At 44.3% G+C, this 27,289-nt stretch overlaps 2 protein-coding genes across 2 annotated transcripts in view; one reads left to right on the forward strand and one right to left on the reverse strand.

Annotated features, from left to right (window-relative positions):
• Nucleotides 1–677: 677 nt before the first annotated feature.
• gxylt2 (glucoside xylosyltransferase 2) lies at nt 678–14,422 on the reverse strand. Its single transcript, XM_080845482.1, has 7 exons — nt 14,048–14,422; nt 7,387–7,588; nt 4,494–4,625; nt 4,118–4,369; nt 3,272–3,395; nt 2,255–2,427; nt 678–1,746 (listed from the first exon to the last, which is right to left on the reverse strand). The coding sequence occupies exons 1-7, from the start codon at nt 14,320–14,322 to the stop codon at nt 1,567–1,569; spliced, it is 1,338 nt and encodes a 445-aa protein (XP_080701608.1). The 5' UTR covers nt 14,323–14,422; the 3' UTR covers nt 678–1,566.
• A 4,426-nt stretch (nt 14,423–18,848) lies between these two features.
• The window catches only part of shq1 (SHQ1, H/ACA ribonucleoprotein assembly factor), a 35,949-nt gene continuing 27,508 nt past the window's right edge, over nt 18,849–27,289 (forward strand). Inside the window, 7 exon segments of the mRNA XM_080845691.1 lie at nt 18,849–18,989; nt 19,622–19,794; nt 21,059–21,123; nt 23,213–23,335; nt 23,744–23,931; nt 24,863–24,975; nt 25,136–25,224. Coding sequence (XP_080701817.1) covers nt 19,652–19,794; nt 21,059–21,123; nt 23,213–23,335; nt 23,744–23,931; nt 24,863–24,975; nt 25,136–25,224 — 721 coding nt within the window. The 5' untranslated portion in view covers nt 18,849–18,989; nt 19,622–19,651.

Raw genomic sequence — 27,289 nt, forward strand, 5'->3', positions numbered from 1 at the left:
TGTCTACATCTTATTTAGGCCTAAAATGTGTGCAATTCGGAAACAACAGTGGGCAGGAATTTAGGCTAGCACTTTTTGAGGTATGTCTGGTAGGCAAGTAGTTTTGATATCATCTTCAAATTCATTTTCATGGTATTTCATGAGACGATAAACACAGCTGTTGTTCCCAGGCACCTAGGCAGCCTAATTATACGCAGCCTAATTATGTGATCCAAGTCGGAACCCCCTACAAAAATGTAAGCGATGTCACATCACTACGTTACCTCACCCGACAAAAGACATGAGTAAGCAAGCTAGCTTTTACAATATCAGTGCTTGTCACTAGTTTTAGAACCCCATACTGCTGCTTTAAACTTTTAATATAGTAAAAGTAAATGTGCATGGATGACTTCTTTTTATTATAAAACAGAGGGATTTATTGTATAGCAACATATGCTTAATACAGCCCCTTTCCATTTAAAAACACAAATGCAACAGTTCATGGATTGACCTCACAGTCTCCAATGCAGCATATAGAAATTCATTTTCCAGATACATTGTCTTCTACCATCTTCCATTCATAATAGTGATACAGTGTACATAGTGACACAATGCTTTCAGAGCTCACATGGTAAGAACGTATTGGACATTTAATATAGACAAATCGATGCACCATATAAAACATTTCACTTCCTCCTACCATTGAAAGCCAACTTGGCTGGGCAAAAGTGCACTTGAGAAGACTATATTCCACATAGTATATAGTCAATATACTGTAACTGAAATACTGTCTGTATACGGTAACTGAAAACTTGGCAAATGGATTAAAAATCTGTATGTATCAAAATTGTACATTAAGAACAAAAGTGTTACAGAAAATTACATAAAACTTTAATTTACATCATTTTGTATAATTATGTATAGCCATCATTTCAGATTAACTAACAGGAAAATACTCCATCAATTTCAGGGATCACCATTTGTCCATCGCTGACCCCTGAATTAAAGGGTCATTGGTTTTTGATTGCAATTTGAAATTCATAACAAAACAAATGAAATACAGCTATGTACTTATAGGTTTTCACAATATGATATGTATTTTTAACCGTTCAGTTCATAAAACACATTGTTAACTGAGAAGTACTTTGTTCTTCTGAGATAACTTCTTTCCAGCTTCACGTGAAGACACAAATAAAATAATAAAAAACTGTACACAGTATACACATTCATACACACCAGCCCACTGATGAGTTTGTAATGTTTAGAGTAATATTCATCAAAGACATGTAGAAGAGCGGAGTGTTGCATCTTCCTCAAATGCATTAGTGCATTAGTGGAAATCCTTGTTCAAAGCCAAAAACATCATGTTCTTCAAAAGGTCCAAACGGGAATCCTCATTTTTCATTAAACCCCATCCGTATGGTTGACTTTGAGACTTTACTGATTAGAGTTGACCCCTGTTATGTGAAAAGGTCATTTCCTGCCTCTGCACATCTTTCACAGAAAGATATCCTGTTCTGTTCACTGGATAAAGAGGCAGATTTCTGTCTTGGTAGTACTGACCAACACCAATGTGGTTCAAAGCTGTTAAACAGGAGGATGTTTAACATGTCTGACCACTTTCTGCTCATAGACAGCCTTCATGGTCTTCTCCACTTGCTTCAGAAACACCTGTGGAATTCGACCACACAGTGTATTCACGGTGTCAAGAAACTTGGTCTGAAGAGGGAAGAATAGCGACTGGAAAAGATTCTCCTCAAAAGGATACTGAAAGAAAGACAACAAAAGAGAACAAGTAAGATAAATGCAGTGAGGTAGTTAAGAATGTTGTGAAACAGCTAGAAATCGGGTCAACGTGATTTGGCACTATCTATTTCATCAGATTTGAACAGCAGAGGGGGCTCATGTTGCCTGGAAGGACTGCAATGTTTTCTATTAGCTATTAGACGTGTTGCCAAAATGAATGGGGAGAATGCAATGAATGCACAATGGGCAACATATTTTGTCATCTATGGCCCTTTCATCCAGTTTTTACTGCAACATAGAATCCCAGTGACACAAAAGCACAGAATTTGATCACAGAAGGTCTTAACCACAGGAAAATCCATCTACTTAAATTTGCACATACAGGTGGATTTAGAGATCTTGAATAGAAGGTAATCAAAAAAGGAGTCTGGGGTCTATTATGTGGTTTTCCTATTCTTGAAAATGGAATTGTCCATAGCAAAGATTGAAGAATAATTATTCCTATAATGTTGATGTGATTTGTACTCACATTGTGTATGGCATCATACACTACTTTGAAGGCTGGCTGCTTGTCATCATGGTACACCCCTCGATTTCCATGAAGAATGGACACACCCTCTTCTTCTGCCCCTTTGCAGTTGCTGCCATACATGCAGTGGTCCGGCCTGTAGTTCCACTGGCATGGAAATGTGTACAAACATTCTGGAGGGGGGAGAGCCATACTGCTGAATCACTGAGAGCACCCTGAATCTGGACATGTGTTTAACCAACATAAACAAATATGGGCACTGCAAACACAGATGTAGGAGGATCTGAGCTCTGTCCATACAAGAGGCTAACTGTTGACATTTGCTTCTTTCCATACGTCCCTGTTTTTCCATTTCCATTTGTGCCTCTGGCAATGCCTGTTAACTGGGAGAGTGGTGTTAATGTTCTCACACAAACACTACACCGTGTTCCTCTGTCACTTGGACCGTTTACACAAGCCCTTTCAGCCTATATAGTATGTGCTTAAAGATGCAGGCTGTGATTTTGTTTTGCAAAAGGTTGTTGATATTTCAGATATCAAATTACAACCTCCCTTCTGTGTTCCTGAAACATTGTTCAGGCCCAGGACTGTCTACCGAGATTTTGCAAAAGTGCAAAAATAGAACCAAGAAATTTGCTGTATTTGACAAAAAGTGAATGGGATTAGAATCGCTGGCTGCACCTTTTTGGAAGAATGCAAAGATAATTCTCTGTGGTCATAATTAACACTCCCATTAAAAACGGGGGGAGGGGGCTGTCCTTGGGACTCCATTTATGAAAGACCCTGAAAAATGTGTTTGAGGTTTACAGGTGAAACCCAGCTGTTAATACAAAAATACATTATGTGCAACATCAAAGCCCTGCGGCGAGATGTTGTTTAAAGTACAAAAAAAGATTCTCATTCACAACCACTATGACCTACTGATGTATCCAAAAAAAACTGCTGACGTCTCCTTTCCTTCCTATCCCTCGCTGCCTCCGACACGGGTCTCAAAAGAGCCCGGTTCTGGTACCTTACCTGGGTTGTAGTGGAAAATAATGTTGAGGAGATCTTGGTCACCCCATGTGATGTGGTTCTTGTACTTCTGGTAAAGGGGATGAAGCATGTCCTCCCATGACAGCCCAGTGGCAATCATACTATTCTGTTGGAATCAACAGATTAAATCAGGTGAAGCACGGCATTACTCTTTTCCATTAAAACATAGCATAATCAGAGGACCTCTACCACTGCCTGTTCCAAACAAGCAGTATGTTTTTAAGCAAGTATGTATTTTGAACTCGAGGTTAAGCAGTCAGTTAGTAATTAGTAGTAAGTAATTAGTCATTCAGTTCACCATATCAGATAAGCAGCAGGAGACAAAGCAGAAGAATACAGCAGAAGAAAAGACACACTAGTTTGCATGACAATGAGAGAAAGAATACAAGGAAGCGGTTGAAAGGATTTAAGGATAAAAGGGAAATGGGTGAGTCACCACACCAGCACTTCCACGTTTTGTAAAATGATCATAAAAAAGCTGGGTCATTTTTGTCTACATGACATCCTGTGCTTTCAAAAATAATTTTGTTTTGCCCGAAATAACCAAAATTCCTTCAGAAAAGTGAATGAGTAGCTAATCTGAAACATATTCTATTAAACCCATATTGAACCTACTCCACAGTGATTCACAGAAATAGTTTGCATGTTTTTCTATCTGTTCATTTTGTTGCGAAGGGTAATGAATTAGATTCAATTGGTTTGACTTAATTCCATATTACACTCCACTACACCCACCAGTCCAAACACAGCTTATTTACAGCACAGTATGTGAAGGCAAATTGGGCGCATTGCTGCTTTGATAAACTAAAAATTGCAGGGTTCCCTCACCTTGAACAGGGTGCTACGGATCCTGGTGAGGTTCATGAGCATCACACCAGAGTTGACGCCCGTCACCCCGTAGAACGGATGCCTGGCGAAGCGGCTGTACCAGCCAATTTTTGGAATCTCATGTTCCGGAGCCATGGCGGCCAGCTGGGTGTTGTTGAAGGCTTTGAAAAAGCTCCAGATGTCATCCATTGGCCGCAGGAAGAGCACATCGGTGTCCACATACAACAGAGCCTCCACGTCCTTCAGGATGACCTGCCAGCACAAAAACAGAAAATCCATCATATTTCATAAGAGTGATTAGGCTGCAGAACACATTGCAGACAGATGGGATGGCTACTGAGAAGGTGCTTTTGAGTAAAAGAAGAGGCAGCCTTACTGGGAGGAAGAGTCTCTGAGCAGCACACGGTTTGAAAAGCTTCTTCCACTCATCTGCATTCCCCACAGAGAAGGTAATGGGGTAGATGCTGTACTGAAATTTGGCCGAGAAAGGACGAGGCCACTGGCTCAACTGGAAAAGAGCAAATATTTGGACAATGTCATCATTCAAAGCGAAGGCAATCCAACACTGTTTAGGCAATGATAAAACTCACAACATTTTAATCCGGACAAAGAAAAGAAAAAAAGACAAGGGCATGGTAGAATCTATTGCTTTAGTGTAAAATATCAGCTAAACAAATCAGCATGTTTTCAACAAGGTGCCAGATGGAGAGGACCGAGCTTCCCCCCACGGCACCTTTCCTGGCCCCACTCAGCGGCAAGCTCACCAGGGCCTGGGGTGCAGTTGAAGGGCCTGGGCATAACCCCTCTAAATGCCTGTGCTCTTTAACCGAAGCCAACAATTTTCTGCTCTGTTACAGCCTGAGCCCCTCGATGATCGGAAGCATTATCAAAACGATTCAGATCAGAGGCACAGGGACACAACATGAGGAGCTGCCAGTGACGGTGCTGACATGGTCGAAAAGATCAAAGCAGTCAGACTATCAACACTTGCTCCCTCGACATACAGTAGACCAGAAAAGTAAGCACATTTGGGGTGTTGGCATGTTTAGCTTCTGGAACACTAAGGTGGACAAACGTATTAGGTTTCCTCCGGTATGGGAGTCAATGGCAGCCCATAGAACCATATGGTAACTTTTTGTGAAATTTGGCACACTCATTAAGGACAGTCCCTTCTTCATTCAAACCAATTTTCATGGCTCTCATTAGACCACTCTAGCGCCACCAACAGGTCAAAGTTGGACTTTTGTTACACAAGCAACTTTTGAACCGTATGACCGATTTTCAAAAATGAGGTACCATTGGATTCCCTGGATCAAGACGAATTAAACACACCCTATCACGTCAATTTCCGGTTATATAGATTTTCCGCTATTTCCGGTTTTATCAAAAACCTTTGAAAGCCTACTCCTCCTACAATGTTTGGCAAATCTTCTTCAAAATCACCAGAGATGATCTTCAATCACAAGTTCATGTGAAGACACTTGAGAATGTTTAGTACACAAATCTGAAAAAAAGTTGACTGTAAGATGAAAAGTGGATTTTTGGTGAATATTTGAAACATGCATGCTTGGCTAATTTCTAGGGTGATTTTCAATAGGTCTGCCTCTCTGCTCCTCTGCGCGTGTCTCACACACTCAGTCTCTCTCTTGACACACGCGCAGCATTGGTTTTACGCACATACTTTTTCACAGACACACAGCTTGGTGTCACTCACATACATTCTCACAGACACACAGGGTAAGAGCACACACACAACCTACCCTCAGTCTAAACTTCAAGGCAAAAGCATTGTAAATGTTGGATTTGAAATTGAATATCCCATTGGCAAGTCTGCAGCATGGATTTTTCTATACAGTGACAAATTGTCACAAAAATAAATTTTTCCCTGGTTCGCAACGTTTGGAGGAGGAAACCGCCATCGCTGCTTGCAGCTATATTTTTTTTTCGGTTTACCCTTAAAGCATCTTATAATTAGGGCTGGGACAAAGACAAATCGATACAGTGATATATTGCAATATTACTGCTTGCAATACATTAATTATACAGTGCCACCAAATATCAATACATTTTCTCAGACTCAGGACAGTTCAAAACAAATGTATCCACCTAACCATAATGGGTTTCCATAGAGTCAATCCCCTCCACCCCCATGTTCGGGGTTCTTGTTAGTGGTAATGGTCAAGAAACGTAATTATAACTGGCAGTAAGAAGACGTTCCATCAAAATAGACCTTTAACAGTTAGCCTACTGGCTGGGATTAGAGTGCACTTTACATTGTTTCTATTTTGCCATGCCTTTTCCTGTGCTGTGATATATCCATATTAAAGGAAAAATATTGTAATAATAATGAATCGTGCGTTAACCTGCGATTCCCAGCCCTTCCTATAATTGCATTCTACAAGCATCCAGCGTGAAGGCTGAGCTTTCTGACCAGCACTCGAAATAAGTTCACCAGACTGTTCAAATAAAACGTATGAACTTTAAAAGGGAATGGCTGACAGTCGAGAACAACTTGACAAAGCAAAACAAATGGCAGATGGTGCCATGACTCACAGCAGCTTTCATACAGTATGTGTTCTTGCTGGGGGAAAAGTCCTCCAGAAAGCCAAAAAAGGTCAGCCAGTTGAGAAATGATAAATGGTCCAGCGAAACGGCTCTTTCTGAGGTAAAATATGCCCTGATCCGGCTTCAGATTAAAATGGCTGTGGGAGAGGCAGTTCAAAGCAGCCATAGACCGACCTTTTATTAGTGCTTATGCAAACGGTCACCTTTGGCTCACTTCTTATGCGAGGATTATTGAGAGACTGCATCCCAGACTTGCACAAAGTAACACAGCTGCTTCAGGCAAAGGGCTGCCGACCAATATGACTGTCTCCATAAAAATGAGCTCCACTGGGAAATAGAACAACCTCTTGGCCTCGAGTTGAACTAATCATGTAGCCATTCATAAAGTGACCGAAACTGGTCACGCCATGTGGTACCATTCCAATTGATGTTCAATTCATGCCTTACTTCAATCATATTGGTGGTTAAGAATATCTTAAAATAAACATATATGCACATATATAAACATTACAATGCGACACTGCAAGCTAACAAGCACATTTGATTTGGGCAGAGATGTTGCATATCAACTAGTATACAAATTAGATACTAATGTTTCACACCGTACCAACACATTAACAATTCCTGAAAACAGTGTGCCCTTTCAAACGAAAACACACTTTTTGGATGTACACCAAAATCCCACAGCCACTCATCGCACATACCCCTTTTTCAAACTCCGAGGACAGGTCCTCCTCGGCAAAGATGTGAAACTTGATCTTCTTGATGCTGAAGATCAAGGCAGACTTGACCATGGTGAGCGTCTCCTCCAGCCGGTTCCCACAGGCCACCACGGCCAAGTGCATGATGCTGTCGGACGCGCGGCCACCGCTCTTTGCCACGAGCCGCCCCGCATCACTCTTCTGCCTGTCAGGAGCAACAGCAGCGTATGAGACCTCACGTGATGAGACTTGGAATACCTTTCATTTTAAAACATATCTGCGGTTCACTGAATGCTGTCTTTGTGCAGCAAAAGGAGAATGATCGTCCTGAAGCATTCTAACCATTGGCTTGGAAGAGAGAAAAGGAAGGAAATGTGAACATAACGGAGAGAGGGAGAGAAGGAAAGAGAAAGAGAGAGAGAGACAGAGAGATGATCGGTCTGGGAAACATTTCACACTCTGGCTATCATGCTGTTGGGAGTGACAGCCAACGGATACACGGACCACATGACAAGCCTTCTGTCCCAAGGGCCCCGTATCCATAACATGTTTCTTTCTAATCCAGCCAAATGGATCCTGTATCCCATACATAAATGCTGCCCAGGGAGTACGGGACACAGCGACAGACTTGAAATCAACGCTGTATGTCGTAGCAAAAGGCACTGAAAGAGGTCTGTGCAGCCTTGTGCTAAAGATGTATGACTTCACATGTGTTTTTATGGCTTGTGTAAAAGCTGATGTTCTCATGGCTCGTAGGGACTCGTGGTCTCTCACAGATATGAGACACACCCCCGAGGAACACAGTCCACCATTTATCCAGGGGTTTTGTAAGAGAAACAAACTACGCTGCCAAAAGAATATGTAGCCTGTGAGAGCAAAGAGAGAGAGAGAGACGAGTTTCAATAAAAAAAAAAACACATCAAAAGGGGCTTTTGTGGCGCAGAGAGAGGAGGATGGGGGGGGGGGGGGGGGTAAATGCTCGTGCCTTCATGGAGAGGCAAACGTGGACACCTAGATAAACCCACACGAGGGCCTGACAGATGCCATGGAGGAAAACAGAGCAGACCTCATGCGTGACACTTCGTTTTCTGCTTGACTGAGAGACAATCACTCGGCACAAATTATTATAGATGAGGGTCCCCATAGGGAGTGGCTGGGCTGCTCAAGCTTTTGAAGGTGAGCGTGCTCTTTGTAAGCACGAGCGTTTGTTTATGCTGCTTTAAAATTCACAAGAGCCAGCCGGGAGCCGAGGGCAGATAGGAGAGAGGGGATCTATAAATGTCCTCTGCATGTTTCAGGGCATCACTCACACAGTAAAGGTTTGTATGTGCTGGTTACAATGTGTTGACTCAGAATGCGGTGCTGTCTTTTTTTGTAAACCAAAACGACACACCCGGCGTTCATATGTAAGCTGTTTCCTGACTTCCTCCTCCACATCTGGATACATTTCCCCCCCCCGACTGCATAACGGAACAAAAGAGGACTTGGGTATGTTACAGGCAACAGTAGGGGGGAGGCAGAAAGGTACTGAATGTTGTTCACATGGGCCTTAGGCAAAGGCACTGCATGCAAACACAGGGGGAAACAAGTGAGATGTTCCGCTACTTTTCTACTTGGGCTGATTACTAGTGACTATGGTTACAAAATTTCTAAACTTTAACGTTGTAAATAGCCTACGGCTACAGTTAGGCTAGGCAGCTGCTAGGCTGTCATTCCCAATAGCTACTTTGTAAGTACATATTAATACACTTATGCACATTTAATATATATGCAATATGCATAGTGTGACAGGGGATTTCATATATACTTAGGTCAAGATGTTTTGGAGTGATTGTGGCCGTGGCTACTGTGATATGAAATGTTTATATCATCCCCTCTCTGCTGCTGCTAAGCGCTCAGAGCAACTTCCACAGACAAAGCATTCCATCTGACTGTGCAGAACACGCCAGCGACTGTGGTTGACTCACCACTGCTAGTGCCGGAGCCCGGAGCCTGTCCCTGACTGAATGGCTGCACCATATGAATAATATCAAAAGGCTTCCCAAAATCAGAAAAAATGCTGCCACTTTCATCTCCCCCTCCTGCCAGCCCCATGAGCCAAAGCAAATACAGCCTTCTTTAATAGTCCCCTGAAGTGTGTGTGCACTATCTCAAACACCAGGCTGATTAACACATTTTCCAGATCGAGGCTGTGCTCTCATCTGCCAGAGGGTGCCTTTTTTTTGGGCCATTACTAGCTGTACTTCTTGCAGTTACAGTGAGGTAGTCTGAATGGACTCCCAAACCCTGTCAGCATACAAGTGAATGGGGAGTTGTATATGTACTGTGTTTGTGTGTGTGTGTGTGTGTGTGTGTGTGTGTGTGTGTGTCTCTGTGTGTCTCTGTGTGTCTCTGTGTGTCTCTGTGTGTCTCTGTGTGTCTCTGTGTGTGTCTCTGTGTGTGTCTCTGTGTGTGTCTCTGTGTGTGTGTCTGTGTGTGTGTGTGTGTGTGTGTGTGTGTGTGTGTGTGTGTGTGTGTGTGTGAGCCTGGATGTAAGGGGGCCTTAAGTCATTCCTGATGGCTTTCACAGCTTTCCAGAACATCTCTGAACCTATGTGCTACATTAACCCCAACATTTTATGACCCCTCCACGTGTCAGTGGCAGATACTCACACAGACCTATCTGCAAAACGCTATAGTATTGCCATATATGATTTCCTCTGGACTAGAAGAGGCATTGTAGCGGTGCACTGCATAGCATGTATGTACACAGTGTTTCCCACATATTGACGAGACTATGGCGCACCGCCATAGTCTAATTTCGGCCGCCTTAGTCTCTGCGTGCACAGTTTTTTTTTTTTTTTTTTTTTTTGCTCAGACGAAGTTCGTGTCGCTCTCATTGGGATTGCATGAGAGCACGAAGTTCGGCTGTCTGCCTGCGACTGTGCCGAAAACAAAACACTGTTGAGATATGTTAGTGTTTCCCCTACCATTGTATAAGGGGGTGCCCCGCCCCCCAACGGCACCCCCCCTGAAAGGTCAAGTTAACTTTGCTCAATTTAATTTTCTATAAAGCGCCAGATCACAACGGAAGTCAGTTAAGGATACCTTTCCTACAGAACAGGTCTATACTCTATAGCTTGTTATTTTATTGAACACAATAAATAGCTTTGTGTTATTTATCTTATTTGCACAACGGCATGTCATTTTTGTCACTAGATGATGGCGAGTTTACAATTGTCCTCTGCGGACTTCTGCCCCGATGCGCACACGTTACTTTCTGTTTGGAGATAAGATAGCAGTTAGTAGTTGCCGGCCATCTAAACCATCTAAAATGCATATTTTGCTCGCAATATATTTGGAAATACAGTCAAAAAGCTGTCCGATTTGAATGGGGGTATTTATTCATGTGTATTTTGTCATCACTCGATCTTGAGAGATGTCTTCAAGTAACGTTAATGTTCCAAAGTGAAACATTCTAATGTGTGCACCCAGTTTCAGAAAGTTACTAGCCAGACTAGCGGTAGCTAGCTACTGAAAGAATGCCATGGATCCAGCAAAGCGTAGAGCTAAACGAATGTATGAATATGAACACCGGGCCTTCTTGCCTGAATGGGAGGAATTATTTGCGGAGCGAAATGGAAAACCCCTTTGCTTAATATGCAGACGTCACGGTCGCATTTTAAAGCCTTGAACTTGGATGCTAACATAGCCCAGGAGTTCCTAAAAGCAGAGCTGGGCAAGCACAAGGTACATTCTTTGATACATCAGTCAGACTCGGCTAAGTACTCTGAAACGGTCACGTTGGCATCGTATCAGGTGTCATGGAATATTGCTCGATCAAAAAAGTAATATAGTGAGGGAGAGTTTGAAAATTGAACAGAGGATATCTGACATTAACTATAATGAGCACCTTTAGACCATTATAGTCTTCAATATGTTTATTTTTGTGCCATATTTTAAATCTACATTTGTTAATTTCTCTTCCTAAAACAAAGGGAGGCAACTGCTGATATCAAGCTCTTCTCCAGGCAAAGTCTGTTTCTCTGCTTTGTTTTGATCAGTCATTGCAGAGAAGGAGGCCTCACATTAATATGTGGAGGCAAAGTGTAGTAGCTGTTCCTAAGCTTTCTCTCCCGGGTCAGGGTGCTCTTGCTTCACACAAATCCCAAACAAAATCTCAGCAGATGTCTTCAATATGTTTATATTTGTGCCATATTTTAAATCTCAATTTGTTAATTTATCTTCCTAAAACCCACTAGAGGACACTATTTAAAAGGTTATTTTTAAAAACAAATCTTATGGGGGAGCATGCCCCCAGACCCCCCTAGTTTTGTTGGGTCACAGGAAAAATAATAGGTTTTATGTAGGGGCTTATCCCCCCCAAAAGTGGGAAGCTCCCGCGAAATGAGGAATTTTAGGCCGAAAAAACATCCCCCCCCCCCCCCCAAAGTGGTAAACCGGTAAACATGCGCCCACCGCGCGTCCCCCCCACCCCCGGACATGTGCGCCCCCCCCATAGTCTCCAAAATTTCTGTGGGAAACACTGATGTACACGTAGGCCAGCGAGTGCTTCGTGCTCTGCTGTTGGGAGTGATTAATTGAGAGCAGGAGACTCTGAACAGCTTTGCTACTTCCACGTCATTCTGGCGCACACACACACACACACACACACACACACACACACACATGCACAGCCCAGCCATGGAAAACACAGGGCCAAGTAAGACACCGCTACACCCTGAACTGGATGAAACTAGATCCAGCTGCACTGGCGTGTGTGTGTGTGTGCGTGTGCGAGAGCTGGGGCATGGGACACTCTGGTTCTGGTTATTTCTTCTCTTCGTTTCATCTGTCTCATCATTTCATGTGTTTTGTTATGTTTCAGTTGAGTGTGATCAAAACTCTGGAAAGTGTTTGTGGCAATCACATTTTGTTTAAGTGATGCACAGTTTTTGGGGTTGTTTAGGTAGCCTGTTGTTAAACTTCTACACTACCCGTTTTAGCCACGGGCTCCACAAACACGACCTGAAAAGAAGGGTTAATCCGTACAGATGAGACAGGAAATCTCCCCGCAGCGAGTGTGACGCCAGACTATGTCCACAGGAAGTGATGCGGTCCAGACAGGAGAGCCTTGTTTGTATATTTGGGATGAGCAGGGCAGGAAACACACTGCCAAATGACGTGCCGACCAGGAGAGAGGATGAGAGTGTGATAGATGGGGGGATATAAGGGAGTGGACAGGAAAGAGTTAATCAAGGCATCGTTTTAAAAGGGGGGGGGGGGGGGGTCAAATAGATGGCTCCCCTGAGCTTCCCCCTCTGTGGCAGAGATGGAGTGTCATGGACAGTGTGTGTATGTGTGTGTGTGTGTGTCCAGTCGAGTCCAGTGTGTTTTCATCGTCAGAGCCCTCCTTTCCTCTGGTTAAGTCATTATCATAATGTAGGCCCTTTGGCTCCAGATTTTCAATATAATCACAGTATATGCATAGGTGGAGATGCAGCCTTGTAAAGCCAGCAATGACTAGAAAAATGATTTGGACACAGATGAATAATCCTTCATTATAACCAATTATGGCCAATAACATTTCCTGATCTCGTTGATGATATCCTGTTGCCTAGGGCATTGATCCGAGTGAAGGATACAAATGATACTATTAATGCGTAAATCAGTAAATGCTTCACATCAACTCCTGTGACGAAGGCCTTTCCTTTCAAACTCATTGTAGCCTTATCTCATTCCGAGATCACAGCTTCAATATTGATTTGCTATTGACCCAGGCAGTGGCCAGAATGTGCGACATCTCTTTCAAGATGGTCTTAGGGGAGCATGCTAAATTCATTTGGAAAAACATTGATTGATTTTTGTACCATGTTTCCTTTGGACTGGTGTGATTTTAATAAGGATAAGCCTCTTCAAGGTGACCTTTGACCAGGTCCTTTTTTCTCTCTCAAATTTCCACTGTCTTGTTCCCACTTGGCAGATCAAAATGAGCGCATATAAAATGTGCCCTTTTTCTACACTTAGAAAAGCAACGACAGGCTTCCTTTTCCCTTTCATGCCATGATTTCTGATTTTGCATGGTGACAGATAAATATATTTAATGTTTTTACTTTTTCGTTTCTGCCCATTAATTCTCTAATAGCTTATTTGCAGTCTGGGTAGCCACAAGGGTCTGTTTTTTATGTCCACAAAATGAACTCCAAAGACGTGCTGTGGCTTACTGTCAGAGTTTCATTGGGCGTTTATGTCAAGGCTATAGGTAAACGTTCGCTTGAAGTGGGAAGGACGGAATGTTTTTTTCCAAACACATAGACAGTTCTGTGTAATATAATATTATCCGACGTATAGGGGGGCACACAGCTCCATTCTGCAAGATACAAACGTCCATCTCGCTGGTGTTGGACGTGGAAAACACTGTAACTACAACTTGCAATCGTGCAGCAGAAGGCTATTGCTACGGTTGCATGCAACTTAAAAGAGACCAGTGAAAATGTCTCAATGCTTTGCTCTACCGCACCGAACTATTCAGACACAACCCACTGCACTGCATCAACAGAACTTGATACCTAAGTTTATTTTAGTTTATTGAGCATAGCCATTCCTAAATGTTGAACGCGGATACAAACCCTTTAGCTAAAGGAATGCAATCACGCAAAACATTGCGAAGAGTCACATTTCTTACCTAAGCTTTGCGTTGACATCGCCTCCTCTGATGGATATTTTCACGTCTTTTCGGCTCAGACGTGGGTGTTTGGGTGCTATATGAGGTTCTTCATGTGACTTTTTTGGCAATTTCACTGAAACTATGTTTCCAGGTCCAGAGGAGGATTGAAAGTAGCTGTCTTTCTCAACTTCTTTCAAAGGCGGCTCGTCTGCGGCATTCCCCCCTAAAAAGTACAAAAGTAGAAAAACTCCGAAACATACTGCAATTACCACAATTTTGCAATGAATTCTCATCGTGAAAGAATGTCCCGTCTGATCGGAAATGCATCGGCTTCTCCCTTCATGACTGTAAGTGATAAATAACACCCTGGACTGACATACTGCTAGTAGTTTCCAAGTCGTTTTCTGCTACCAGGATGATGATACACAACTAAGCGCCCAGATCATCCACTGCGAGTAGGAGGGCCTTTATTGGGTTACCGTAACGGACTATGCAGAAGAGCTGTGGAAATTGAATCATTTTGGTAGTTTGATTTGGTAAAGCCCCAAAAATGTCCTATGAATGTTGTTGCTGGCAAAAAGTTAATGATTAACTTAATGCGTAGGGAGTCTCGAGGTTTCCAATGCTGCTTATTCAATTCAATTATTATCAATCGTATTTCTATAGCGCCCATAAGAATTGAAAGTTTACAGAGTCTGATCCCCCATTCAGGTGACAGTGGCAATGAAAAAACTCCCTTATGAGTTGGGTTATGTTCAAGGTTTCTTCCTGTCACGAGTGGGAACACAGCTGCTTGGTAGGTAGAAGGGGGTAGAGCAGGGATGTGGGGAAGAGAGAATCAAAAGCAAACAGATTCAAATTCATACGTGCATCAGGATAAAACATTTTAGCAGGATACAAATGGAATGAGCCAGCATGTAAAGTATTAGTTGAAGAACAGATCAGTGGGGTTTTACAGAATTCCTGCCACAAGTTTAATATTACAAGGATAAGCAGAGCTATGAACCTGAAGACTATGTCAATGATAGCATTTGTTTATATTACGGGTAAATAGGCTGGCACACAATGTCGTAGCAACGGAGCAGGCTGAAGGCTTCTATTTGGCGTCTTGCCATTTATTAAAGCAACCACAAAACATTCAGGGAGCTGGCAGAGAAGACAGAGAGTCTTATATGCGGAACAAGAGCATGTTTAGACCAGAGGAGATAAGAAAGGAACTGTGCTTCTTCCGACCTTGTGCAAAACTGCCATCCTCGCAAGACAGGGAGCCTCGGACGTGAGAAATCCACCACGTGGTTATCCCTGCTGAAAGCTAAACTTCTGACTAGATAAACCTTGTGCGAAGGGTTTATCATGGCCTTCACTGTCAGCCAATTGCTGTTGTTTGTTTGTCTAATAAATATACTTTCTTGCAGCTCCGGAGTCCTGAACTAACGAGGGTGATTTTCAGAGACTCTAATACACAAGGAAACTGCACGGGGGCAGGGGGCACAGGGGGACACAGGGGGACACATTACCTAACAGGGGACATGCTCACACTCAAGGATGTTACTGCTCCTACGGACGCATACCGTTCATCTCTGAGGCCGTGCATAACTGACGCACCAAATAGATGCAGGATATGCAAGGCAGCCATCATGTGCATGCTGCGGACACAGAATTAAGCATTGATCACCCTCACTATCACACACGCAAGGCCTTATGGGGCAAACTATTTACACACAGCTTTTATGCACGGAAGTGCGCAACGCCGTAGCTGTTCCCTTGGTCGGTGGTGGGAATAGGGACCCAAGATGTCCACAGTCACACACTCCATAGGCGCCCCCACATGCCCCCATACTGCAGTGAAGCGTGGGAACACGGAGTCAGACAGTTTTTGGGCATGCAGGAGTCACACTCCTGGTGGAAGCCTTGCCAGTAGAAATGGGATCAGGGCCGAAGAAGCAGCTTGGCGGTTTCGAAGTGGCCCGATCCCACTGAGCCATGGACCAGCTGGAGGATTCTGGAACACAGATGGTGAGGCACCAACAGCTGCAGGATGTGGTGCTGGCTCTCAGGACTCCGACAGCGCCGATATAGGAGCCCTTTCTGGATGGTGAAGCAGGGCCACTGCAAGTGGAGGGCCCTGGTCTAAGGATCCAGTGTTGAGATGGCGGGCCAAGGCGGTTGCTGACCCGCCCCTGGCGCGGGCCTGGCCTGGACCTGAGAGAGGACAGGATCCTGGTTCTGTTCTGACTGGAGCTGCCGGGGGTCGATTCATTCCCATCAATCGCCAGGTTGCCTGTCCCTGCGGTCTGGGGGTTGCTGCTCGCTACTGCCTGCTGCTGCCTGCTGCTGTAGTCTGGAGACTGCTGTGGCCATTGCTCGGGGTGGCGTCCCATAGAGCAGCTACCACTGGAACCGCTGCATCTCGAGCCTCGCAGTGCTGACAGTGGCTACACCACTCCTCTTCACACGGCCGCCTGGACATATGCACCGGCATGGAGACAACCAGCTCGGAGACTAATCTCAAAGTCGTAGCCTTGCAGAGTCGAGCCGACGTGCCAGCTGCCCCTCCGGCTCTTCGAAGTTCAGCAGCCACAGAGGTAGGCTGTGAGGTGGCAAATTCCCAGGATCACAGCCAGCAGCTCCCTGTGGGTGACACAGTAGTTTCTCTCTGGTCGGCTGAGTGAGTGCCTAAAGAAGGTGCTCACCTGCTCACCATGCCCACTCACCTGGGACAGCACTGGACCAAGACCCACCTCCCTGGCATCACCAGCATGGGGGCCTCGATTAGCACTGCCAAGAGTTGGTCGAAGGCAACAGTGCAGTCTTCTTTACACTGGAAGGGCCGTCCTTTCTGCGTTAGGCGATGGATCTGGCTGGCAATGGTGGGCGAAGTGTCTGACAGAGTGTCTGTAGAACAACGCCAGCCCCAGGGAACTCCGCAGCTCTCCAATGCCACGGTGAACAGGCCAGTCTCTCACCACTGCCACGTGTGCTGGATCAGTGGACACATCTGCCGTGCCGACCCCATGGCCGGGCGACGCTGTCTCCCGCCAGAACAGGTGACATTTCTTTGGGTGCAGACGCAGGCCAGCACGGCGGATGGCTCAGAACACTTTCACTCAGGTTTTCTCAAAGTCTGCAGCGTGCACAAGGAAGTCATCTTCTAGGTGGCTTTGTGGAACACCATCTAGAACTCTCTCTCCATCCGGTGCTCGAAGGTGGCTGGTCCATTGCAGAGTCCAAGGCACTTTGAACAGTTGGAACCCCCTGGCTGATGGAGAAAGTGGTCCTCGGGTATGCCACCTGCCAGTAGACACTGCGGAGGTCAAAGGAACTGAACCTGTTGGATCCAGTGATGTAGTCGAGAGTACCGTTGATATGCTGCAGCGCGTCAGAGTCTGTTCAAGTGATGTCGTTGAGGCAGCCAGGCAGGGATAGTCGACACTGATCTGATATGAAGTCTAAGGTGTTGATTTTAAGTTCACAGCATTTGTTTTATTCACTTCCATTACAACTTATTTCATTACATTCATCCTGTAACAGGTTATTACATAACCACCACACTGGCCCAAGTTGATTGTGATGATTATGATGATTGGTGTAGGTTGGTGTTGATGTGACTGAAGAATATCACACATGGTTTAAAAGAAGGTTAGGCAGTTGCCAGTAACTTACTAATATCCTTGTATTGACTGCTAAATGATATAGAAGTATCATCTCTGTAGTGTAGGTATTCTGTTAGCTCAACTGGTTTCCAATATCTCTAAAGTCATAGGTTTGGTTTTCAGGTATCATATGCACTGACAAATATGTATTTATTACCTTTCTTGTGTGTCCTGTGAATACAGGCTTGTGAGTTGTGAGACTAAAATTGCCTTGTCGAATAACCAAAAAAAACAGGTCAGGTAAAGGTTAAGGACGGGGTTGTTCTATTGTGAACAACAAATGTGAAATAGGTATCAAGTCATGAAGAGAAGATGTTGTATTGAAAGAAATGTGTACATAAAACATGTGAGTTCATTACACAAATAAAAATAAATCAGTATATTTTTCGCATAGTGGTTACAGACTAGATTACCTAGACCGAGATTACTGTTTCGTAAAGGAATGTCCATGTATCCAGCAGATCTGAAAGTTATTGAGGCCATGGCAACATGCCATTTATGGGTTTATGATGAGAAACCTGCTGAAACCACTTGCAGTGTGCAGCACTTCTCATTGCGTCACAAGCATCTGTCCCACTGTAAGAGCTCTGTGACCCTGAAAGCCTCAAGATTGCATGAACCTTTTTTAATTCAACATTTAGACAGGTTCTCAGTATTTACAAGGTTTTTCTTAATTTGTAAATAGTATATAGTATAGGTTGAAATAATGGTGGCATTAAAAGTTTTCAATCCAAAGGAGGTACAGTGCATTGCCAGAGATGTTCTAAAATGGGAGATTTCAATCTTCGGAGTAGCTAAACCACAATTTCCCCCTTTAAAAAATCTCTGACATGACATCATTTGGCTACAGTTAGAGACTTTTTGCTCATCAAATTATGTCACTGACAGGGTCAAGGGTTACGTGCCTAGGGAGCTTGAAGAATTTTTACGTTCGCTTAGTTTAGATCATTTTTAAAGTTAAATTAAACATTTTTTTTTTTTCCCCCGTCAAAGCAACACAGATAATGACAGGATTAACCTACACCTAAAGGCTGATTTACACGTGTGTATGTTCTTCCACCAATACAGTAGGTGGCGCGTGTTACAATCCAAATGTTGGAAAATAAATGTACATGGTATATTACGGTAACCCCTCGTCATGTGTGGGAAATGTCCTCAGCACAGAGCTGGAACCACGTTGAACATGTTTTGCTGTTTTATGTGCCTGTTTTCGCAAGTTTGAGAGTGAGATTACATAATTGAATGGCACTTTGGGCATTGAAATAGTCAATTTGACTCGGCAATCGCTTTTCAAAATTGTCCTTTAGGTATGGACTTCTTCAAATACTGTTTACGATAGCAATTAGCTTATGTTAACCATAGCCAGTTTAATGTTACTGTGACTAAAATAATCGTTTCATGATGAATGCTAGTGCTTTTTTGAAACTACCGATATCTAATTTATTGGGATTTCAGTAATTTAAATGGATGTTTTGTCGGTAAACCACAACGCGCTGCTACCTGTAACATTAAGTTAGTTTGTCTGAGAGGATACAAGTTAGACTAGTAAAGACTGTTTAAGTCAAACTAGTGTAAAACCAGGTTAGATTAAACAAAGCACGTCCTTTTTTGAAGATATGAAACTGTACTGTTGTAACTGTACTGTACTGTACTACTTGTAATGTCAACAAGTTAGCTGGATAGCTAAATGTGTCATGTTGACAATATGCACACTGCGGTGTAGAAAATATCCATCTCTTACCACAAGGTGGAGTTGTTGGCACAAGTCATGTAAGACATACCTTGAATGATAGTTTTATGCTTTCGTTCAAACAAATGTTAAGCAAGTTAAATAAATGCATTAAGCATGTGTTCAAATGGAGTACAGTCAAAAATGCATTGAGTGTATGTGGGGGCATAAACAAATAAAACAATTTATTTGTATTTTTTTAATTGACAGATTTGCTCGTCTAAGTGATCCAACAGCATCATGCTAACCCCAGCGTTTGAGCTGAGTCAGGATTCAGACTTCCTTACTCTAATGATCCGCGTCCCCTACACCAGGACGTCGGAATTGGACCTCTACATTGATGGAGAGGACTTCAAGTTCTACGCTAAGCCGTACTTCCTTAGGTATGGGAGTGTGGCCTTTTAACTCTGATTCCACCTTAATGTTGACAAGTTTCATGTGTATTTAAAACACGTAGGAAGGTCATTGGTAGTTCATTATTTATGTGTCCAGCCAGTGTATTTGTTTATTATGTACCTCTGATGAGGTAGACAAAAGCTCACCCTTGTGTCCATTACCCAGTAGCGAATCAGATATTTTTTTGGTGTGCAACAGTCCAGGTACATTATAGAGTAATTTAATGTCATGCATCATTAAATAAAGTTCATTTGATGAGCATGTTTTGGGGTTGGGTGGGGTGGGGTGGGGAAGTCAACTGGCTCAAAATCAAATCTATTGTACACCTAGGGTCCTATTGTTTTTTTATTAGGAATGTGGCAACATTTCTATCGATTAAAATTAATATTGACTTTCGCAGGAGTTTCGAGTATATTTTTAAATAGATTGAGTGCTTTATTTTGCCAAAAGTACATATATCTTATTATTGTTTTCCTCTGGAGGCTTGAGAGGTGATGTACAGAAATGTAAGTCTCTGAGGAACTTTCTTTAGAATATAATTGATATACAAACAACACCTGGAAAATATTAAAAAGGGTACATTTTCGAAAATATTTTTATAGATCATTCAGAATTTTACCATTCCGGTGTTTGTATATGTGTAAGGGCAACATCTCATCTCTGTTCTTTGGAAATGTCAGCCCTGTCACACCCACAAGACAATTTTTGTTAACTTTGGTGGTGTCCTGATGAGACTGTTAAAGAGTTGGATTGCTCCTCCTGCTGTCCCTCCAGGAGGGTCGTAAAGATTGGCCATCATATGACAGCTATGACAGATGGAAGGTGTCTGATGTCTGATGTAGGACACTATAAATAACCTGGACTGCTTGCATGACATAAATTAGGTTTGTATCTCCAGTGCTTACTGAGATAACAGTCTTAAGTTGTCAAACGGGCTCACAACCCCTTTTTTGCTAAAATAGGCGGTAGGTGACTCCGAGACAAAATTCTAATAGAAATACTTGAAATTTGGAGGTATAAGTTTGCAGACCTTCCATTTGGATGGTTGGGCACATAAAAGTGAATAATAATAGTGACACATAATAGTGAACAAGGGAAGTCTGAGACGGTCAAGCGAAAGGCACTGGTTGATTTCACATGGAATGACCCAGATACTCTGTGATGTGCTAACTGTACTCTGTTGTTTCATTTTAAGCTATTGACAGTTACACATATTTATATATATGTATATTTGCATCTAACTCTCTAAAGGTTGACTTTACCTGGAAGAATAGTAGAGGATGGGAGAGAAAAGGCGTCATTCGATATTGACAAAGGTAATACTTCTTATCAGCCTCCACACAGCAAACTGCATGTAAGTCAGCAAAGAGAAAACCCTGAAAACCTACCACAGCTTGACAAGTACGTGTTATGTTGAATTTCTTTGCACATCAACACTGCCTCTTAAAGCTCCACCTTCAGGTGCTGTTGGATTTGTTCAAACACTTCTAACTTAAATGTCTCGTTCCCTGTCACACATACAGTGCCACTTTAAAGTATGTGAACCCCTTGACCACTTAGGAGTTTTCTGTTGTTTTACCATGATTTTTCATTTTTTTCATCACCAATTTTCCATAGAAGGAATGTCAGGTTTATGTTTATCATTTGCATGTACTTTTTTTTAGAGGGAATTGTTTGAGTAGCCAAAAGACTACATGAAACATGGAATTAGTCCATTTCAAAAGTAAGTGAACCCCCAGCTGAATTGGTAAAGTCAAGCAGGTAACAGATTCAGTGAAACTTATTTGGGTGCTTAATTAGTCAATTAAGCAAACCGATCATCTGAGACATCCTTAGGGAAAGGTTAATCAAAGGCTTTTTGTGTAAGTCATTGTTTTGTATGAGGCTCTGAGGAAAATTACACAGTCTCCAGCCTTGGGCACCAACTTTAAACATTTTAAACGGGTGGCCAGTTTTCAAGATTATGCACATTTACCGTAAATAAATATGAATATTAAATTGTTCTTAAAAATCCACGACATGACTTGTCCAACTCTATGTGATTTGGCATTGAATGACCCAACTTGCATTGTGAGAAGCACAGTCCCACGCTGGACTCAATTCTGCACCGGGGAGGCTGGCGTGCTAGCTAGTAAGGAAGCTTAAACCCAAGGCGTTGATTCCCTGCACTGATCTGTAAGCGCTGAATATGTTCCAGTCCGCATGCAGCAGCAGCAGGTCCTTGAGACGTGCAGGCCGCGTTGCACACAAGGGCGAATTGATTGATCCCCGGTGTCTCCTTCACACCCGCTGAAACACAGGCACGCGTCTCAATTCCAGACAGTGCCTCCAGATTTATTGCCCATTTCGCTCATCAGTGTTTTTACAAGCCCTCTCTTTAGACTCCTCCAAGCCTTGTTTATGCTTTCTGGACACTCGTATCCTTTTCGTTTCCATAGAAATTATGCTGTCCGCTGCTGTTGTTGTCTTCCTTCGCTTGCCACCTACGTCGTTACCACTGCTATGTGTGGCGCTCATCTTCGCACAACACTTACGAATCGCTAAATAAAAGCGTTGAATGCAAATGGTCCCGTTACTCTAATCTCCCTGCCATCTGATGTGGCAGCTCTGTTAATGAGTTGTCAATTAGCGCTCTTAATTATAAGACGTGTGGCATATTTAACCTGACACTTTTGCCCCCCCTGCCTGCCACTTCCTTCGGTGGCACGCGTGCGCGGCCTGTAAGTGATTCACAAGCAGCTGGTAATGACACCCCCCTAATCACCGAGTGAGTTTACACTTGTAATTACAAATCATTGAGATGTCTTTCCAGGGCGGTCGGCCAACGTAATTAACGACATAATGCATTTTTAAGGTGAATACTCAAGGCAGAGTGTTGAAATTTTTATTAGGTGTTTAAAAGTGCATGAGAAATATGAAACGGTTTCCCCCTGGCAGACTGAAGCAAAGAATGTTCTTTTGTGTTTGTGTTTTGTTTTTCCTGCTCGCTTTTCAACAGCCATAAATACGAGCCGTCTCACCACAAGCATTAGTGTTGGCCCGCGGATTGATTAATTAAACGTAATTGTGCATGCATCAAGCCATAATTACATCTTTCATTCCACACATGTCCTAGCATGCCTGGCTACTGGAAGACATAACCGTTTATTTTCAACGACAAAAACACCCTCCGAGGCACTAGCTGATCAACATGACGGGGTATTAATCTGCGTACATGCTGGGAAACCGAAACCGAGACCCTGTTGAGATGAGCCTCTAATGAATTGGCTTCTCAGTGTATGCTGTAAGCCTCCAAAGAGCATCTGAGAGAGTAGGGCCCGCTGTGGCCGTGTCGGTTCCAGGTGTGTTCACGCTGTGGCCGTGTCGGTTCCAGGTGTGTTCACGCTGTGGCCCTGTCTGTTCCAGGTGTGTTCTCGCTGCGGGTGCCCAAGGAGACGCCAGGCCAACACTTTGAGGGGCTGCAGATGCTGACCAGCCTCCTGGCACCCAAGGGCTCCCGCTCTGCCAAGCCCCTGGTGGAGGATATGGGTACGTCAACGGCCAGACATGCACTCACACTGGCATCCAAAACGCAGTGTGTGTCTGTGTGTGTCTGTGTGTGTGTGTGTGTGTGTGTGTGTGTGTGTGTGTGTGTGTGTGTGTGTGTGTGTGTGTGTGTGTGTGTATGTGTTTGTGTGTGTGAGAGAGAGAATAAAGCATAAATCAGCTAGCAGAAAGACACGGAGCAGGGGAGAGAGGGAGAAGGCCAGGGAGGGGGATAGGATGTGTGTACGTGTGTGTGTGTGTGTGTGTAAGAGAGAAGGAGCTACAGAGAGAGTGTGTGTGTCTGTGTGTGTGTGTGTGTGTGTGTGTGTGTGTGTGTCACTGGCATATGTTTTCTGATCTTCCTCCTCCTATTCTCCTCACCTTTTCCTCCTTGCCTTTGCTCTGAAACAGAGCCATGCGCAGGGAGCGCAGGTGCGGACCTGGAAGAAGAGGAGGAGGGAGAGGAGGGAGAGGAGGAGGAAGAGTTTGATTGGCAGGTGGAGCAGACGATGTACACTGAGAGCTCTGAGGAGGAGCTGAAGCAGCTGCAGAAGTACGGCTTTGGCAGCCTGAGGTCCGGAGTCTTCTCCAGGCTACAGGTACGCCCTCACTCTGGGCTGGCTAGGGCCGCTGCTGCTCATGGAGCTCACATTCTCTGTCTGTTCCCACAGTTGTTTTCAATCAAGGTTTGTTTTTTTCTGCCCGTAGAAAGCGCTTGTTATTGATGCCAGATGACACAAATTGCAAAAAAGGGGAGGATTATGGCTTTTGGTTAATTAATACCATTTTGATGTGCTGCCTTGCATGCCTTGATCTACGCTGAGCAGTTCATTATCTGGAAAAAAGTTTGGATTGGTGGAAACCTGATGTAATACCACGAAATAACAGAGAATGCATGCATGTCTCTTCGTTAGTCTTCTTACTGTAGGGAGCTCAAATCTACGCTCACATCTATGCTTAAAGCAGCTCAGAGCCCCTGGGAGGCAGAGGTCAAAGTTCAGGTAATGGTATGCATTTAGATGTGCGATCCCCTCCAGGGGTTCAAGAAACCCTATGGACGCGTGGTTAGAGCATTATACTGAGTGACCCCTGATACATTTTTGATGCGCACGGATAAACTGGAACCAAACTGCTCCAGAACTGTACTGTGCTGAGAGACTCTTAAAACGTCTAGATTGTCTGGTCCGTTCTGTGCGTCCAGGAACAGAATGGCTCACGGCAAACTGGTGTCACTCGCAGCATAAGTGACACAACGCAGACACTGAGCGCTATCAGGGCCCCAGACAACCCCAGTGGAAGGCTGTCTTGTTGCTACGTACTGCCTTTGTACTCTTAAACACTGATGCGGCTGAAACGCCATAGCTGGGTTATTTATGATGCCATTGTGGTAAGCCAAGGCTGGCTTTTATATCCCAGTATTAAAGTTTGAAGTAGACCGATCCGCAGTCTGCCTCGACTGCTTTGAATCCCCTCAGACAAGGTCGTAGAGTTTAGAACGGAGGAGAATATTTATTCAATCTTTCGACTTAGGAGGAGCTGAGCGACGTCATCGATCTGAAAGACCCAGACAGCGCACCGCCAGCGGCGAGGAGAAGTGGCCGACAAGCAGCGGAGCACAACAAGTTCGACCCTGACCATTACCTGTGAGTCTTAAGTAGAAATTGAATTTAACGATTTCATTCGTTTGCAAGTGAGAGACATGGGAGACGAGGAGTATAGTTTAAGCATGTAGCCTCCTGGAGGTGAGTGGGTTTCTTATTGCTGTTGCCTCAACCCCCCCCCCCCCCCCCCCCCCCCTTCCAGGGCCGACCTGTTTGAGGACGAGGTGATCCAAGGCCTTCTGAGGTTCCGGCCGTGGTGGAGTCCGGAGCAGTCCCAGGACAGCCCTGCACGTGAGCACACTTCTCCCTTCCCTTCTGTTGTCTATTGTGTCGCCCTGGAAACAGTGGTCTCATTTGCTAATTATGACGCCTCCCCACCACCACCACCACTACCACTTCTTCCAACCCCACCCTTCATTTGGCTCTGGCCTCACTCACTCCCATCAAAGCAGCTCTTCGAGCCAGCAGACGACTGTCCCTGTGCTGGCGGCTCTGAGGTGTGTGTGTGTGTGTGTGTGCGTGTGTGTGTGTGTGAGAGAGTGAGAGAGACAGACAGAGAGAGTGAGGTGGGGTGGGGTCTAGAAGTGTATGTGTTTAAAATGCCCTAAAATAAGCCCAAACTCATTCTTGAGCAAAAGGATCAGTGACTTATGGAAGCATATGAGTGGACTATAATTATGCAATTCAAGGAGCTAAGAGGACCCTGTCATGTCACCAACCTCTTTCAACATTTGGCTGCCACCCTAATACCTAATACCTCACTGGGTGTAGTTTTGGTTGGTCTGAATTTGGAGAATAACGTGTCCATCACCTCGCACCAGTTTGTGCCTGAGGAGCCAGAGACATGCTCAGAATGTGGCTAATGCATTTTCTGATCTAAGCATAAATCAGCTTTTAGAAAGAGACGGAGCAGGGGAGAGAGGGAGAAGGGCAGGGAGGGTGTGTGTGTGTGTGTGTGTGTGTGTGTTTGTGTGTGTGTGTGTGTGTGTGTGCGTGTGTGTGTGTGTGTGTGTGTGTGTGTGTAAGAGAGAGGGAGCCAGAGAGAGGGAGAGAGTGTGTGTGTGTGTGTGTGTGTGTGTGTGTGTGTGTGTGTGTGTGTGTGTGTGTGTAAGAGAGAGGGAGCCAGAGAGAGAGAGAGTGTGTGTGTGTGTGTGTGTGTGTGTAAGAGCAAGGGAGCCAGAGAGAGGGAGAGAGTGTGTGTGTGTGTGTGTGTGTGTGTGTGTGTGTGTGTGTGTGTGTGTGTGTGTGTGTGTGTAAGAGCGAGGGAGCCAGAGAGAGGGAGATACAGAGAGAGTGTGAAAGGGAAAAGGTGGGGGGGAGGAATAATGAGTGTGTGCGCATTGGCACAGAGAGAAACTGAGTGTGTGTGTATGCTTGTGCGCGTGTGTGTGTGTGTGTGTGTGTAAGACAGATATATCTGGCTCCTCAGGCACTAAGGACTTTTTAAATGTGGTCATGGACTAACATCCCTCAACAAATAAGATCTAACCTCTAATTTGTATAACTGAATTAGTGTACACTTACAGAGATAAACCACATATGTTTTCATTAACAAGATCATTTGTATGTTTTCCCCGATTGCTTCAGTGGCTAAGCGGTTCTCCCCCCCCTATCTGTGGGGTTGTCTTTCAACTTGACTTCTGGCAATCTTGGATTGATAACATCTTTTATTTTATTTTTTCAAGCATGCTTAGTGAAAATAGACACTGTGAAATGGTTGGATTCACTGGTGGGTCCATGACAGTTTTGTCCCATGTCTGGGTATTGTGGAGGCACACTGCACTACTGGAATTTACCAGCAGGTGGTGGAATTTTTTTTGAAGAGACTTGCAAGCACATAAAAAAAAAAGCTTTTGTCTCGCCTCGATTATAAAAAAATGTGAAGTCTTGCATGGGATCTCTGGGATCTCGGGCCGATGTTGAGGCAGTCGGCGTGTGTCAATCACACCCAATCCCAGCAACAGCCCTGAAATCTAGGGAGAGATTACTCCATTTCGCAACCGCTGACCGGCGATTGTCGGAACACAGGATTCAGGATTTTCCATGTCTTGGGATAGTCAGTCATCTCCACACCCCCATGTCTGTCCTCGAGCCACGGTCCTCGCTCCCCTCAAAAGTCCCCCAGCCCAGCCCACCCCTCCCCTCCCCTAATCCCCCCCCCCCCCCACCTGCCAGTCGTCGGGAGGGCATCTGAAATCAATGTGGCGATCTGACGCACACTTACAAAACCCAGCGCACGGCTCGATGGCTGAAGGGCCCCTCAGGCTGTCTGTCGCTCCCACAGAGATGAGCTGAGATGAGATGAGCGCGATAAAGGCTTAGCTTAGCCGCGCTACTGTTGCTGAGAGCCAATTCA

This window comes from Sprattus sprattus (assembly GCF_963457725.1).
Source record: "Sprattus sprattus genome assembly, chromosome: 10".
NCBI classification, from domain to species: domain Eukaryota; kingdom Metazoa; phylum Chordata; class Actinopteri; order Clupeiformes; family Clupeidae; genus Sprattus; species Sprattus sprattus.

Coding starts and splice junctions, on each gene's coding strand:
- gxylt2 (XM_080845482.1), bottom strand. CDS start 14,322: ATGAGAATTCATTGCAAAATTGTGGTAATTGCAGTATGTTTCGGAGTT. Junction 2,428..3,271: donor TATTTTCCACTACAACCCAG/GTAAGGTACCAG, acceptor TCCCCCCTCCAG/AATGTTTGTACACATTTCCA. Junction 1,747..2,254: donor TGTATGATGCCATACACAAT/GTGAGTACAAAT, acceptor TCTTTCTTTCAG/TATCCTTTTGAGGAGAATCT.